Source organism: Bos taurus, chromosome 2 (genome assembly GCF_002263795.3).
Source record: "Bos taurus isolate L1 Dominette 01449 registration number 42190680 breed Hereford chromosome 2, ARS-UCD2.0, whole genome shotgun sequence".
Lineage (NCBI taxonomy): Eukaryota > Metazoa > Chordata > Mammalia > Artiodactyla > Bovidae > Bos > Bos taurus.
In genome coordinates, this window is record NC_037329.1 from 1,086,814 (window position 1) to 1,100,712 (window position 13,899).

Sequence of the window (13,899 nt, forward strand, 5' to 3'; positions counted from 1 at the left end):
CCCATAGTAAGAATGAGCTATAAATGCGAAGAATTGACTCACTGGAAAAGACTCTGATGCTGGGAGGGATTGGGGGCAGGAGGAGAAGAGGACGACAGAGGATGAGATGGCTGGACGGCATCACTGACTCGATGGACGTGAGTCTGAGTGAACTCCGGGAGTTGGTGATAGACAGGGAGGCCTGGTGTGCTGCAATTCATGGGATCGCAAAGAGTCGGACATGACTGAGCAACTGAACTGAACTGATAAATACTCTCAAGTTTGATAAATGTACTCAAAGTTCAAAGAAACAGAATGAGAACACCAGGGCCCTTCTAGAACATAAAGAGAGTCTGCAGAGTGGGCGCCAGAACCATTTCAGGCCTCACTCATCTTCTGAAAAGGGGCCTGTGGACACAGCAATGACGCCAGGGGACAGGAGTAGGAAGGCAGATTTGAGCAGTGATGTCACTTAGGTCACTGGGTATGAACTAACAGAAGATGAGTCCAAAAACACACTTGTGAAGCCAAGAGACTGTGGCTTCATAATGTATTAAGAGCCACTGAAAATGAAACAGTTGGATCTTAAAGCAGAAATATCAAAATTGACTAAGTTTCATCAGAAGGGGTCATTTAAACATATTAAATTCTCACAAAGAACCATGATAAAAAACAAGTCATAGATACTAAAAAACTATAGTCATCAAGACAGTATGGTACTGGCACAAAAACAGAAATATAGACCAATGGAACAAGATGGAAAGCCCAGAAATAAACCCATGCACCTATGGGTACCTTATTTTTGACAAAGGAGGCAAGAATATACAATGGGGCAAAAACAGACTCTTCAATAAATGATGCTGGGAAAACTGGACAGCTACACGTAAAAGAATGAAATTAGGACACTTCCTAACACCGTATACAGAGATAAACTCAAAATGGATTAAAGACCTAAATGTAAGACCAGAAACTATAAAACTCCTAGAGGAAAACATAGGAAGAACACCTGATGACATAAATCAAAGCAAGATTCTCTATGACCCATCTCCTAGAGTAATGGAAATAAAAACAAATGTAAGCAAGTGGGACCTGATTAAACTTAAAAGCTTTTTCACAGCAAAGGAAAGTATAAGCAAGGTTAAAAGACAACCCTCAGAATGGGAGAAAACAATAGCAAATCAAACAACTGACAAAGGATTAATTTCCAAAATATATAAGCAGCTCATACAACTCAATACCAGAAAAACAAACAACTCAATCAAAAAGTGGGGAAAAGACCTAAACAGACAATTCTCCAAAGAAGACATACAGATGGCTAACAAACACATGAAAAGATGCTCAACATCGCTTTTTAACAGATACATGTAAATCAAAACTACAATGAGATATCACCTAATGCCAATCAGATGGCCATCATCAAAAAGTCTACGAAGAATAAATGCTGGAGAGGGTGTGGAGAAAAGGGAACGCTCTTGCATTGTTGGTTGGGATGTAAATTGATACAGCCACTATGGAAGACAGTATGGAGATTCCTTAAAAAACTAGGAATAAACCACCATATGACCCAGAAATCCCACTCCTAGACATAAACCCTGAGGAAACCAAAACTGAAAAAGACACATGTACCCACTGTTCATTACAGCACTATGTACAACAGCTAGAACATGAGAGCAGATGTCCTAGATGTCCATCGACAGATGAATTTATCACAAGTTGTGGTACATATACACAACGGAGTATTAGCCATAAAAAGGAATGCATTTGAGTCAGTTCTGATGAGGTGGATGAACCTAGAGCCTACTATACAGAGTGAAGTAAGTCAGAGAGAGAAAGATAAATATTGTATACTAACATATATATATGGAATCTAGAAAAATGATACTGAAGAATTTATTTTCAGGGGAGCAATGGAGAAACAGACATAGGGAATAGACTTATGGACATGAGGAGAGGGGAGGAGAAGGTGAGATATATGGAGACAGTAACATGGAAATTTTGTTACTCTGTTTCACGGAAACATGTAAAATTTGCTGTATGTCTCAGGAAACTCAAAACAGGGGCTCTGTATCAACTTAGAGAGGTGGGAAGGGGAGGCGGATGGGAGGGGGCTTCAAGAGGGAGGGGATATATGTATATCTATGACTGATTCACGTTGAGGTTTGACAGAAAACAACAAATTCTGTAAAGTAATTATCCTTCAACCAAAATATAAATTTTTTTAAAAGTCCTGGATTTGTTAATTATTAAATTCTAAGAACCTGATTAACATATAAAAAGAGTGTAACTGTCAAAACACTACCAGCTCATGAAACAAACACTTGCAACCAAGGGAAGGAGCGGCCCGTGGCTCTGAGCACATTGACGTGGAAACACCACAGTGTTGAGTGGCTGGATTTTGTCCTTAACTTTTAAAGAATGCTGAATTTTGGGGGGTAGATGGTCTGTTAGGGTGTAAAGTAGCCACTGGGCTTGCCAGGTAGCTCAGCTGGTAAAGAATCCACCTGCAACTCAGGAGACCCCAGTTCGATTCCTGGGTCAGGAAGTTCCCCTGGAGAAGAGATAGGCTACCCACTCTTGGGCTTCCCTGGTGGCTCAGATGGTAAAAAATCCACCTGAGGGACTTCCTTGGTAGTTCAGTGGCTAAGACTCCAGGCTCCAAATTCAGGGGCCCCAAGTTCAATCCCTGGTCAGGGAACTAGATTCCCACATGCTGCAACCAAGACCTGGTGCAGTCAAATAAAGAAATCAATATTTTTTAAAAAATCCACCTGAAATGTGGGAGACCTGGGTTGGGAAGATCCTCTGGAGGGCATGGCAACCTACTCTAGTATTCTTGCCTGGAGAATCCCCACGGACAGAGGAGCCTGGTGGGTTAGAGTTCATAGGGTCACAAAGAGTCGGACACGACTGAGTGACTAAGCACAGCACACAGAGTAGTCACTACCCTAGTGCTGGCACTAAGACAGGCCCTGCTGGCAACTCTATCGAATACCTGAGTATCCAGAGAGCTTTCCCCACTCTTACAGGCAGCCTCAAATGACTCCTAGTCCTGGTGAGCTGTGGAAACAATTCCATCTACAGTTCCCTGGCAGCTGTTCTTCTACCAGCCTTGGGGCGTTCCACTCAGCTCACACAGTTTAATACTCAAGAACGGGGACTTCCCTGGTGGTCCAGTGGTTACCACCCTGTGCTACCATTGCAGCAGATACAGGTTACATAGGTGGTCAGGGAACTAAGATCCTGAATGCTGTGGGTACAGCCAAAAAAAAAACACCACCAAACCAATGTGCACACACACACACAAAACACAAAATACATATTCAAGCAAAGACTGGGCTTCCTGGTGGCTCAGATGATAAAGAATCTGCCTGTAATGCAGGACACCCGGGTTTGATCCCTGGGTTGGAAGATCCCCTGGAGAAGGAAATGGCAACCCACACCAGTATTCTTGCCTGGAGAATCCCATGGACAGAGGATTCTGGGAGGCTATAGTCCATGGGGTCGCACAGAGTCCGGACACAACTGAGTGACCAACAGACACAAAGGGCTCCTAAGCTGGTGTCAGGAGCTCTTCCTCTGATATTGCTCTCCTTTCCCATACTCTGCCGTGCACATCCAGCCATCTCAGCTTCTTTGTCTCCTCCACCAAGCAAGACCTCCAAAGTGCTTTCAGGTAGGAAGCCAAGGAGCCACACAGCTCCATCCTTCATTTCCTTTCCCTCCAGGAAACATCTGATGAAAACAGTTGTTTCATAAATGCTGTCCAGTTTTTCACTTGTTTAAGGTGAAAGAGTAAATTCAAACCCTGTTACTCCATTATCTCAAATAACTTTTAAACACCACATTTTGATTATACACATTTCTCAATCTAAAGACAAAAAAATGGGAACAAGCGCTGAATTCTAGTTAATAGGTTTGTGCTTCACAGTCAGAAGGCTAAGTAATTCTGAAACTACTTTCTTCATGTCCCGGAATTAAGCAAATGAATAAATACATTAAGAATGACAAAATAAGAATTCTCAATATAGAAGGAAGTTAAAAAATGGAAATGAAGCCTGTGTCATTGACCTGGAATTGAAGACAAAGCTATGAAAATTCATGGTTTCAATATAGAGAGAGCTAGGTACAAGTAACATGTGAGTGAATTGAAAGTCACTCAGTCATGTCCGACTCTTTGCGACCCCATGGACTATACAGTCCATGGAATTCTCCAGGCCAGAATACAGGAGTGGGTAGCCTTTCCCTTCTCCAGGGGATCTTCCCAATCCAGGGATTGGACCCAGGTCTCCCGCATTGCAGGCAGATTCTTTACCAGCTGAGCCACAAGGAAAGCCGAATAAGTAGTATGCATGCATGCTAAGTCTCTTCAGTCATGTCTGACTCTTTGTGACCCTATGGACTGTAGCCTGCCAGGCTCCTCTCTCCATGGGAGTCTCCAGGCATAGAATACTGGAGTGGGTTGCCATGCTCTCCTCCAGGGGATCTTCCCAACCAAAGGACTGAACCTGTGTCTCTTTTATCTCTTGCATTAGCAGGCAGGTTCCTTAACCACTAGCACCACCTGGGAAGCCTGGATACAAGTAGACACACTCATACACATTATGGGTTTGTGTCCCCTAGAAGATAACTTGAAGTCTGAATTACTAGCACCTCAGAATGTGCTCTTATTCAGAAACACGGTTGTTGCAGATGTAATTAATTAAGATGAAGTCATGCTAGAGCAGAGTGAGCCCTTAATTCAATGTAACATGATTCATTTCCTCACAGAAGAGGGGAGAGACACGTGAGGAAAATGCCACAGGCCAACAAAGATGGAGACGAGCCGTGCAGCTGCAGGCCAAGGGCGGCTTGCTACACCAGAGGCAGGAGAAACCAAGAGAGGGCCCCAACCGGCCTCAGAGGGAGCACAGCCCTGCCGACACCTTGGTTTTGGACGTTTTGCATCCAGAACTGTGAGAGAATAACTTTCTGCTGTTTTAACCCCCCAGTTTGTGATAACTGGTTCTGGCAGCCCCAGGAATCTGGTACAGCACAGGAGCAAGTCCTTCCCAGCTCTGACCACTGAGAGGAGGTGAGACCAGGGACACCCCAGCAGCAGTGAGTGCACCTAACACTCAGACTTGGCTTAATTTTAAAATACCCTCCATGAAAAGGAATCACTGACTCACAGATTACAAGAATAAAGAAGGATAATTCTAAGATGAACCTGGGACTTCTTGTGTTACACACAATGGGAGGCTTAAGAATAATGGGACAGCCAAGAAGACAGAGAAATGGGGCAGAAGGGGCTCCCACGAGCCAAGACAGACGTGAGCCACGAAAACGAAAACCAAGTCATGACAGTAACAGATTATAACCCTGTATTAAAATCCCCATAAAAACTGCTAACACGTACAGCAGAATGCCAAAGAATAACTATAGATGGAATGACAAGGTTGGAAAATCACCACTGTTCAAACACCACAGGGATAATTATTTGGGTAATTTGGCAGGCTACAGTCCATGGGGTCACAGCGTCAGACAAAACTGAAGTAAGTTAGCATAAGCAGCACCCTAACGAGGGGATGGATGTTACAACAGCCAGTGATGGGACACCCTGTGGTTCACTGCACTCTGGACGCTCCCTCCTCAGCAGTCTTGCTGCCAAAGAGGCACACTTCCCAACAGCTGGCTTACTTTGAGGGCTATCATACTGTCAAAATCAGTAGCTGTACAGGTTAAATTTAAGTCACATGTCACCCCATGTGACCTCCCAGAGTCACCAGGCATAAATTATTAAGCAGAAATAAGCAGCAAAATAAGTAGGTATGACAAGAAACAAATGGAGTGTGGATTTCCTGCAAGCAGCTCTCAGAAAACCCTCAGTATAGAATTAAGATACTGGATGGCATAGTTTTGTCTGTCTTCTCAGGTTTCCACATGCAAGGTGGAGATATAAAATCCTATTTTTCACTGTCTTTTCCAGATAATGAAGCTCTAGGGGATCTACTAGAAGACTGTTAAAAATACAGAAGTAATTGGCTTTGCCTATGCTAAGAAAGGTGAAGGCCACCAGAGCTGCTCTGGTGAAGATGGTATCTCTGAACTGCACACGGGTTTCTCGGCCCAAGAAGGCTGAGGTCACTTTATGCTGGCCCCTGCCAGACTGCAGCTCCTATGCATGTGAAACTGTATTTCCTTGCGATCACCAAGCCTGTTGAAGGCAGCACAGGCTTCAAGAGCCTGGGGCAGAGCCGCGTATCAGCACCTCCTGGGAGGCAGGAACACATACCGCCAAGTGAAGGCAGCCTCCACTTGAGGCTGTCCGCATGAGCTCTCACATGGAACGGGCTAAGGGGACTGAGGGCAGAGGGGCCTCAAGTCAGTTCATACGCCCTGTGCTGCAGCGTCCTCCACACCCACAGCTCGACAGCCTGGAGCTGGCCCCACTCCTGCTAAGGCCACTGGCACCACTTCCTGACCTGAGTCCTGGCAACCTTGTCTCTGATAACAAGACTCCTGCTGCTACCAGGACATGTGGCCTGGCTGGTGGCTTGTTCCCCAGAATCAGCCTCCATCAGGCAAGGGTACCCACGTGAGCCCAGCTGGGCAAGCAAGGCCTCAGCGTAGATCTCTTTTCCTAACTTCACACTCACAGCTCATCATGCCTGGAGGGTTTTCAGAAAACACAGTGACTCAAAAGCAGGGTTTACATGAATTTCCACCATCAGGTAAGTTTCACTTGACCCACTCACCCAGCTCCCACCGCCCCCCCCAACGCCCTTTCACACAGCTTCTGTTGTTTCTGAGCCCTCAACCCGCTGGGCTGTCCAGAACAGGCCAGTGCTGTACACATGCAGTGCAGGGGGCACAAAGGGGGTCCAGGGAACATTTTCAATTGTTCCTTTTGCAAGATCTTTGGGAATTCTTTAAAGGGCTACAAAATGCTAGATGATCAAAAATGCAATCTAAAATAAAGAAAAAAATTACAACTCCTTATGTTGCCTGATTCTAACCCTCTCGCCCCTGCCACCACTGTAACATGTTTTCTCAGTTTGTCTGTAACAGGGTTCTGATGCATTTCACTTTGGGAGATGCCAGTTCTAAGCACTAGGCAAAATAATTTTAGGGATATAATGAAAGTGAACTCTTTGTGACTCTATGGACTATATAGTCCATGGAATTTTCTAGGCCAGAATACTGGAGTAGGGAGCCGTTCCCTTCTCCAGGGGATGTTCCCAACCTAGGGATCAAACCCAGGTCTCCCACATTGCAGGCAGATTCTTTACCAGCTGAGCCCCGAGGGAAGCCCAAGAACACTGGAGTGGGGAGCCCGTCCCTTCTCCAGGGGCAGGCAGATTCTTTACCAGCTGAGCCCCAAGGGAAGCCCAAGAATGCTGGAGTGGGGAGTCAGTCCCTTCTCCAGGGGCAGGCAGATTCTTTACCAGCTGAGCCCCAAGGGAAGCCTGTTAACAGACACAACAGAAACTAACTCCCAAAGTTCCAAACGGACCAACCAAAGCAAAGAAAATCTTGTAAATTGCCATGAATTCGATTTTCAAATGCACAATAAGCATGTACGCACCCTCATGAGCATAGAATACCCCTCATTGTGACATATGACGTGAAAAAAAGAATGTGAATTTAACAGTATGCCTCCATTTTTGCAAAATAAAAACTACACATGTATATTTGCCTGTATGGCAAAAACTCTAAAAGACAGACATTTTACAAGGGAAATCTCTAGGGATTTAATTATTTTCCCCATTATATCCCATACACACATACACACACACAAACACACACATGACTTCCAGCTTTTCCACAACTATGATGCATTACTTGTGTAATAAAAATGTTTTTCTAGTTAATTCAAACCCCCAAAAAAACTTAAGTTTGGTTTCAGTGGATTGCACCCAGTTGGGCACAGGGCCCCTGACCCGAAGCGGCCAACCAGGGCTCCTTCACCAGTGGCTCTCGTGGCCATGGCCACATGCCCCCTGCTGCTACATGGGGTTGAGAAGATGGCCCTAAGGGCACACCTCCATGTACCAGCAACAGGCCTGTATTCCCACAAGGAAACCAAACCTGGTGTCCCAAACAGACAATGGCAACAGCAGGTATGGTCACGCCAAAGGAGGGCCTCCCTTCTGCCCTTGGAGTTGAACCTCAGCACCCCGGATTAAGACACAAAAATCTAGGATGAAAAGTCAGTAGTGATTAAGCTTACACTTAATGGGATGGGATGTTCAGATGCAGTAGGGAAGCAAAGTAAAAGCAAAAGACATTTGCTTTAAAAAAGTGGTCATCACGCTCAAACACACATAGTCTCTCACACACACCCTCATTCGCCCGCACTCCTATTTCTCACACCCACCACGTTTTCTCTTTCACAAACACACACGTTCCCATGAGTCCCTGGCATGTGCTGACACAGCAGAAATGAAGCTCTGCACAGAGCTGGAAGTGACACAGGACCATCCCAGGATGCGGATGTACCCTGAGGCTGGACCACGTGACACTGCAGCCAGCAGCCACGCCGCTACCCAGCAGGCCACTCTGTGCATTCAACACAGTAGTGAAATGGTAGATGGGTGGAGGGAGGCTAACTGGACCCTCATGTGCTCCAGCACCCCAGAATGGAAGCATGCAAAGTGTCGAGTCAGCCAGCACATCCCAACATCAACAGACGTAAAAGCATGGAGGTGGTGTAGATCCAGCAACTGCACCACAGATTTGACCCTGGGCCCCACGGGAGTGCCCTCGATAGGAACCCTGACCTGCATGTGTTCTGCACATGGAAGCCATGACCACAGAACCAAGGGCTGGCCCTGGGCTGCACTGTTTAGAGGAGATCACGAGGGCCTGCATATCCTGGACACGGGGAAAGATGGGCCCAGAGACCATCCTTTCTTGATGCCCAATGACAGGGGCACCCAGAGCTGTCTGTGAGGCGACATGCTTACCGGTTGGTGGAGCCATTGTAGCAGTAGTTGGGCAGGAAGTCATAGTTGAGCTCCCAGAAGACATGGAGGGTGATTCTCCCGTAGGGTGCAGACACATTGTGGTTGGCCTCCCGGAACATGGCATCAAAGCTGTCCAGAGTGAGGTACTTGCTCAGCAGCTTGTGTGTCATGCGGTTGATTTCTAAGAGACCATCCAGCTCCTACGGGACCATAAAGTCAGGCACATGAGAAGAGTCAGGTGTGGCATGGTGGCCTCCACCCTCCACACGGGCAGGGCCGTGGTGGGGGCTGGAGGCGGATGGGGCGGACAGGACACAGACAGGAAGGCGCTGCACCGAGGTGGGGTCAGCGTACGAGGCAAAGACCCACGTGGTGGGGGTCTGTGGGGACCCGGCGTGAGGACCTCCACCCGTGGCAAAGGTCATGAGGAAGGAGGCTCAACATATGCAAAGGCAGGATCGAGCCTCAGGAGTCCCCCTGGAAATTCTCGAGCATCTACCCCCAAAAAACCAGAGTCTGCCTACTTTACTGCTTTGTGCTCTCACCTCTGACTTTAGTGGGGGCTGTCCCCCACCACCATCTCGCTCTCTCTGATAAAGAGTTAACTTACAGCTCCAGTTAATAAGTTCCTGGGCATTAGGAGTGTTTAAATCCAAACCCCTTAGATAGCTCTCTAACTCACCTGACAAGTTTACTCGGATTCCTACAGCTATGCATATGATTGTTTACAGTATCCCAGCCTCGAGAGGCACGGGAAGCTTAAAAGATATTCAAATAGCTTAGAGCCTCTCAGAGAGTTAGAAACTGTCAGAATAAAACTAGTAAAGGATTTCACTGATGAGCCAATGCTTGCTGCCAAGTTTCCACATCCCCTGTATTGTATCCTTGAATGTGTATTAATTAATATACTTGGTATGCAGACAAAATAAGTAGTGGCCTTGGTGTTAGCAACTTTAGACCCTTAAGGTAATAAATTCTTTCCTTTGTTGTAAACCCACTGCACCTCTGCCCTATAGGAATGCAACTTTATCTAACACCTTCGGAGGATGGCGCCAAACCTTAAAATAATTACTCTTAGAGAAAATAAGTCTTACAGTTGACAAACCTTTGTCAAGAGTCATAAAATGTTAACAGGCCTTCTGGCTAGAAGATGATGTAAATCACCTAAACCATGTATAAGATAAGTTTGCAGAAAAGAAACCCTGGTTCAATAAGGATCAAAGACTGCTGACTTTGTATGATTTCACATCCCGTATTATCCTCTATGTGCAACTTAGGGTATAAAAGCCCCTGTTGAAAATAAAGCTGCGGGCCTTGCTCACCAAAGCTTGGTCTCCCCATGTCATTCTTTCTTTTCACATTCCGGCTGAAGTTTCCATCTGGAGTGTGGAGGTCCTCTGCGACCATTTATTTGCCGGGGCTTCTAAGACCCACTCAAGAAAGTGTCTAAGGTGGGGCACCTTCCGCTATTCGAGAGGGCGCCTGCGGCCTCCGTGGTCAGAGCTAACCTGATATCACAGGTTACATTGATTTTCCGCGTAAACCAAGCTACTCAGCCTCTTTTCTCTGCTGAATTTTCCTACTGAGCTATCCTTATTCTGTTACTCTTTATATCTCTAATTAATATTTAAATAAAGCTATAAGCTATTGTATCCAGTGAACTCGCCAAAGCCGTCTCCCCTTCCAATACCCTGGATCAGCCGAGGCTGGACCTCGGCAGGGGTCTGACAGGTGATGCGAGCTTACTTCTCACACCTAAATTCATCACGCCCTCTCCAGTGTTCTTAAAATGCCCCTCCTTTCCACGGTCGTCCCCCCACAGCCACTGTCCATTCTCCACGGTAGTGACCCCCTACTGGCCGACGCTATCCTCCAAACCCTTCACGGGGCAGAGAACACGGAGACGTGTCCACCGCACTGATGACAGACTGTGTGTGCTCGGGTGTCAGTTTCAGCCAGCTTCCCTGAAACACCTTAGGAAATCCAAAGCTGTGTGGCAACACTGGCAGCACGCGCAGAGGCGGCCTTCCAGGCTCTCACACGGCCCCCTCATAGACCTGCCCGGGTCCGTTCCATCCACTGCGGCAGCCACTGACCACATACGGCAATGAACACGGCTGGCCTGAACCGAGCTGTGCCGTGTGTGTGAGATACGTACAGATTTCAGAAACCAAATGTGAAAACAAAGAATATAAAACATCCACACCAATAACATTCTTTAACGATTATATGTTAAAATGTCGACTTTTGGATATATTGGGTTAAATAAAATAAAAATAGATTATTAAAATTAATTCCCCCTATTTCTTTCTCCTTTTCTAATGTGACTACAAGTAAATTTGAAATGGTCTCTGTGACTTGCATTCTGTTTATACTGGTCAAAGACTCCACTAGGGCACGAAAGACCAAGGGCATGAAAACACTATGGCCAAGTCCAAGCAGGCTGAAGGGAAGGCCACTTTAGGCTTCGCGTCCCAAGACAGCCTGGATCCTGAGGAAGGATGGGGAAGCATGCTCACTCCTGTGGAGATGCTCTGCTCAGAGGTGAGCCCAGGGGACAAGCCCCACCCACTACTGATTCTAAGGACAAATGCTCAGAGGTGAGCCCAGGGGACAAGCCCCACCCACTACTGATTCTAAGGACAAAGAGTTTTCCTGGAGTTATCACAAGTTCAGTAGCATGTGCCTGCAGCCATTATTCCTGGAAGACAGATTTGGCAAAAAGATCCTTATGTTGCACCTCCTTTTCTGCCAGCTCAGGTCTGAGGACAACTGGATTTTTCTTTCCCTAATCACTCTGCTCAGATAGCCACAGGACTTTTCCTTTTCTTCAAAAGTCCAATACTACAATGTTCACTACAATGGTCCTTGGTCAAGTTTTCCCTGGTATGTGGTATTTGCTTCTAATAAGCATTTATACTGTGTTTTTTATTTCATCAAAGTTTTCTTGAAATAGCATTTTTAATGTTTGTTCCATCTCATTGTTTGGTTTTTGTCTTCAGGGGCTCTATGACACATTATGTTGAATCTTCATTATCTCATCTTCTACATGATTTTCTCTCAAATCCTTTCTGTCTGTCTTCATTTCTTTTTAATTTAAACTTTTCACCTTTTACTCTTTTACCATATCTTATGCAATAGTGAGATGTAACTATATGTTCTCTGAAGTTGATTTGGAATTGCGAACACTGAGAGCAAATGCCTAGGCAGGCCCAGCTCAGTGAGTGCACACTTTTGGAGTTCTGTGCAAAAACTTCAGCTACAATCAGGTCAATTCATCAATAATGATGAAAGCAGTAGCAGCTCCAATCCTTGCAACCAGTCCTCCCCCGCGTGTGCTGCACCTGAAAGGAGGGTGCACTTACAACTATCGACGTCAGGTCTTCACTCTCAAATCGCCCAATTGCCAGTTCCAGGGACTTGTACATGGCAGCGGAGACGCGCTGGGTAATCAGACGATTGAGGTCGATGGACCTGCCCAGAAGCTGGGCACAGAGGGTAGAAAGTGTGAGCAACAAAAAACAAACAAGCAAGAGAATATGTATCTACTCCCAGAAAGCTATTCCAAAGGATAAGGCAAATAACATACAAAATTTAGAAGGCGGTACAATCAAATATCCTATTTTCCTAGAGCTGAAATTCTGCAAGTCAAAGCTGTAAAGTACTTTTTATAGCATTCATTGCAGCGAATTTGCACTTGTATCACAGCAGAGATGCCAAGCCTCCTGGAGAGCCTGGGCCTGTCACTTAGTGCACCCCTTGTGATGGGCTCAGGGCCACCTCCCAGCAGAGTGGCTTGTGTGTGCCTTTCCTCCACTGTGTCACAGGGATGGACAGGAGAAAACCCCTCCATCTCTACTGCAGAGTAGTAACAACAAGGGTATACCTCAGTATCGTTTCAATACCATAAAGATACAGACAAAACCCTGGTGAAAATGCCCCAAAATATGAATGGTGGTTATCTGTGGATTGGAGAAGGGAATGGCAACTCACGCCAGTATTCTTGCCTGGAGAATTCCATGGACAGAGGAGTCTGCAGGGCTATACAGTTCATGGGGCCGCTAAGAGTCAGACATGACTGAGTGACTAACACTATCTGTAGATAGAATGACATGAAACTTTCCCTACAACTTTCTGTATTTTCCTTTTGATTATATATACATATGTTATTTTTAAAGAAACAAAACAAGCACTGTATTCTTACTCTTCATGCTGGCCAAGAAAAAGCTCCTCCCCACCACTCTGAAAGTCTTAATCAGTTGTGTCCGACTCTTTGAGACTTCATGTACTAGGTTCCACTGTCCATGGAATTTTCCAGGCAAGAATACTGGAGTGGTTAGGCCATTCCCTTCTCCAGAGTATCTTCCCAATCCAGGGACTGAACCCAGGCCTCCTGAATTACAAGCAGATTCTTTACCACAGAATCTGAGCCACAGCGGTAAAGATCCCCTGGAGGAGGCATGGCAACCCACTCCAGTATTTCTGCCTGAAAAACCCTATGGACAGAAGAGCCTGGCAAGCTACCGTCCATGGGGTAGCAAAGAGTCGGACATGACTGAAGCTACTGAGCACACCACTGTAACAAGTGCCGAATCTTCTTTCACTCAAGTTCTGGTTTTTGGGCTCCTGGAGAGGACCCGCGCTTGGGCCAAGCCCCCGGGAGCTGCGCTGGGCAGCATCCCCAGTGTGTCAGGTTCCCCAGGAGAAACTGTTTATCTTTAAAATCCCAGCTATTGACAGGGATGTTCCCACAGCCAACACATACTGACGTCCATTAAAATCTGAGAAGCTCTAAGAAAAACCCCACGTTTCCATGGCCGGCTCCGTGTCTCACTGCACCCAGGAGTGGCCTGGCTCACCTGCACGTGCCTCTGCTTCAGCAGTGTCTCATAGCGGTTGGATGGCGGGAGATGGATGGTTGCGCCCTGATTCTTGCATTCTGATCGTAACCGTTTATCAAGAAGCAAACTAGCAT

At 46.2% G+C, this 13,899-nt stretch overlaps 1 protein-coding gene and 1 non-coding gene across 2 annotated transcripts in view; both read right to left on the bottom strand.

The window, feature by feature from the left end:
- The window catches only part of CYFIP1 (cytoplasmic FMR1 interacting protein 1), a 108,636-nt gene that overhangs the window by 20,123 nt on the left and 74,614 nt on the right, over positions 1–13,899 (bottom strand). The window contains exons 20-22 of the mRNA NM_001205515.2: positions 13,784–13,892; positions 12,290–12,409; positions 8,925–9,124 (exon numbers count right to left, since the gene is read on the bottom strand). Coding sequence (NP_001192444.1) covers positions 8,925–9,124; positions 12,290–12,409; positions 13,784–13,892 — 429 coding nt within the window. The remainder of the gene's footprint in view (positions 1–8,924; positions 9,125–12,289; positions 12,410–13,783; positions 13,893–13,899) is intronic.
- Positions 8,424–8,479, bottom strand: MIR12062 (microRNA mir-12062). Its single transcript, NR_162438.1, has one exon. It is a non-coding gene; the product is annotated as a microRNA mir-12062 (primary transcript).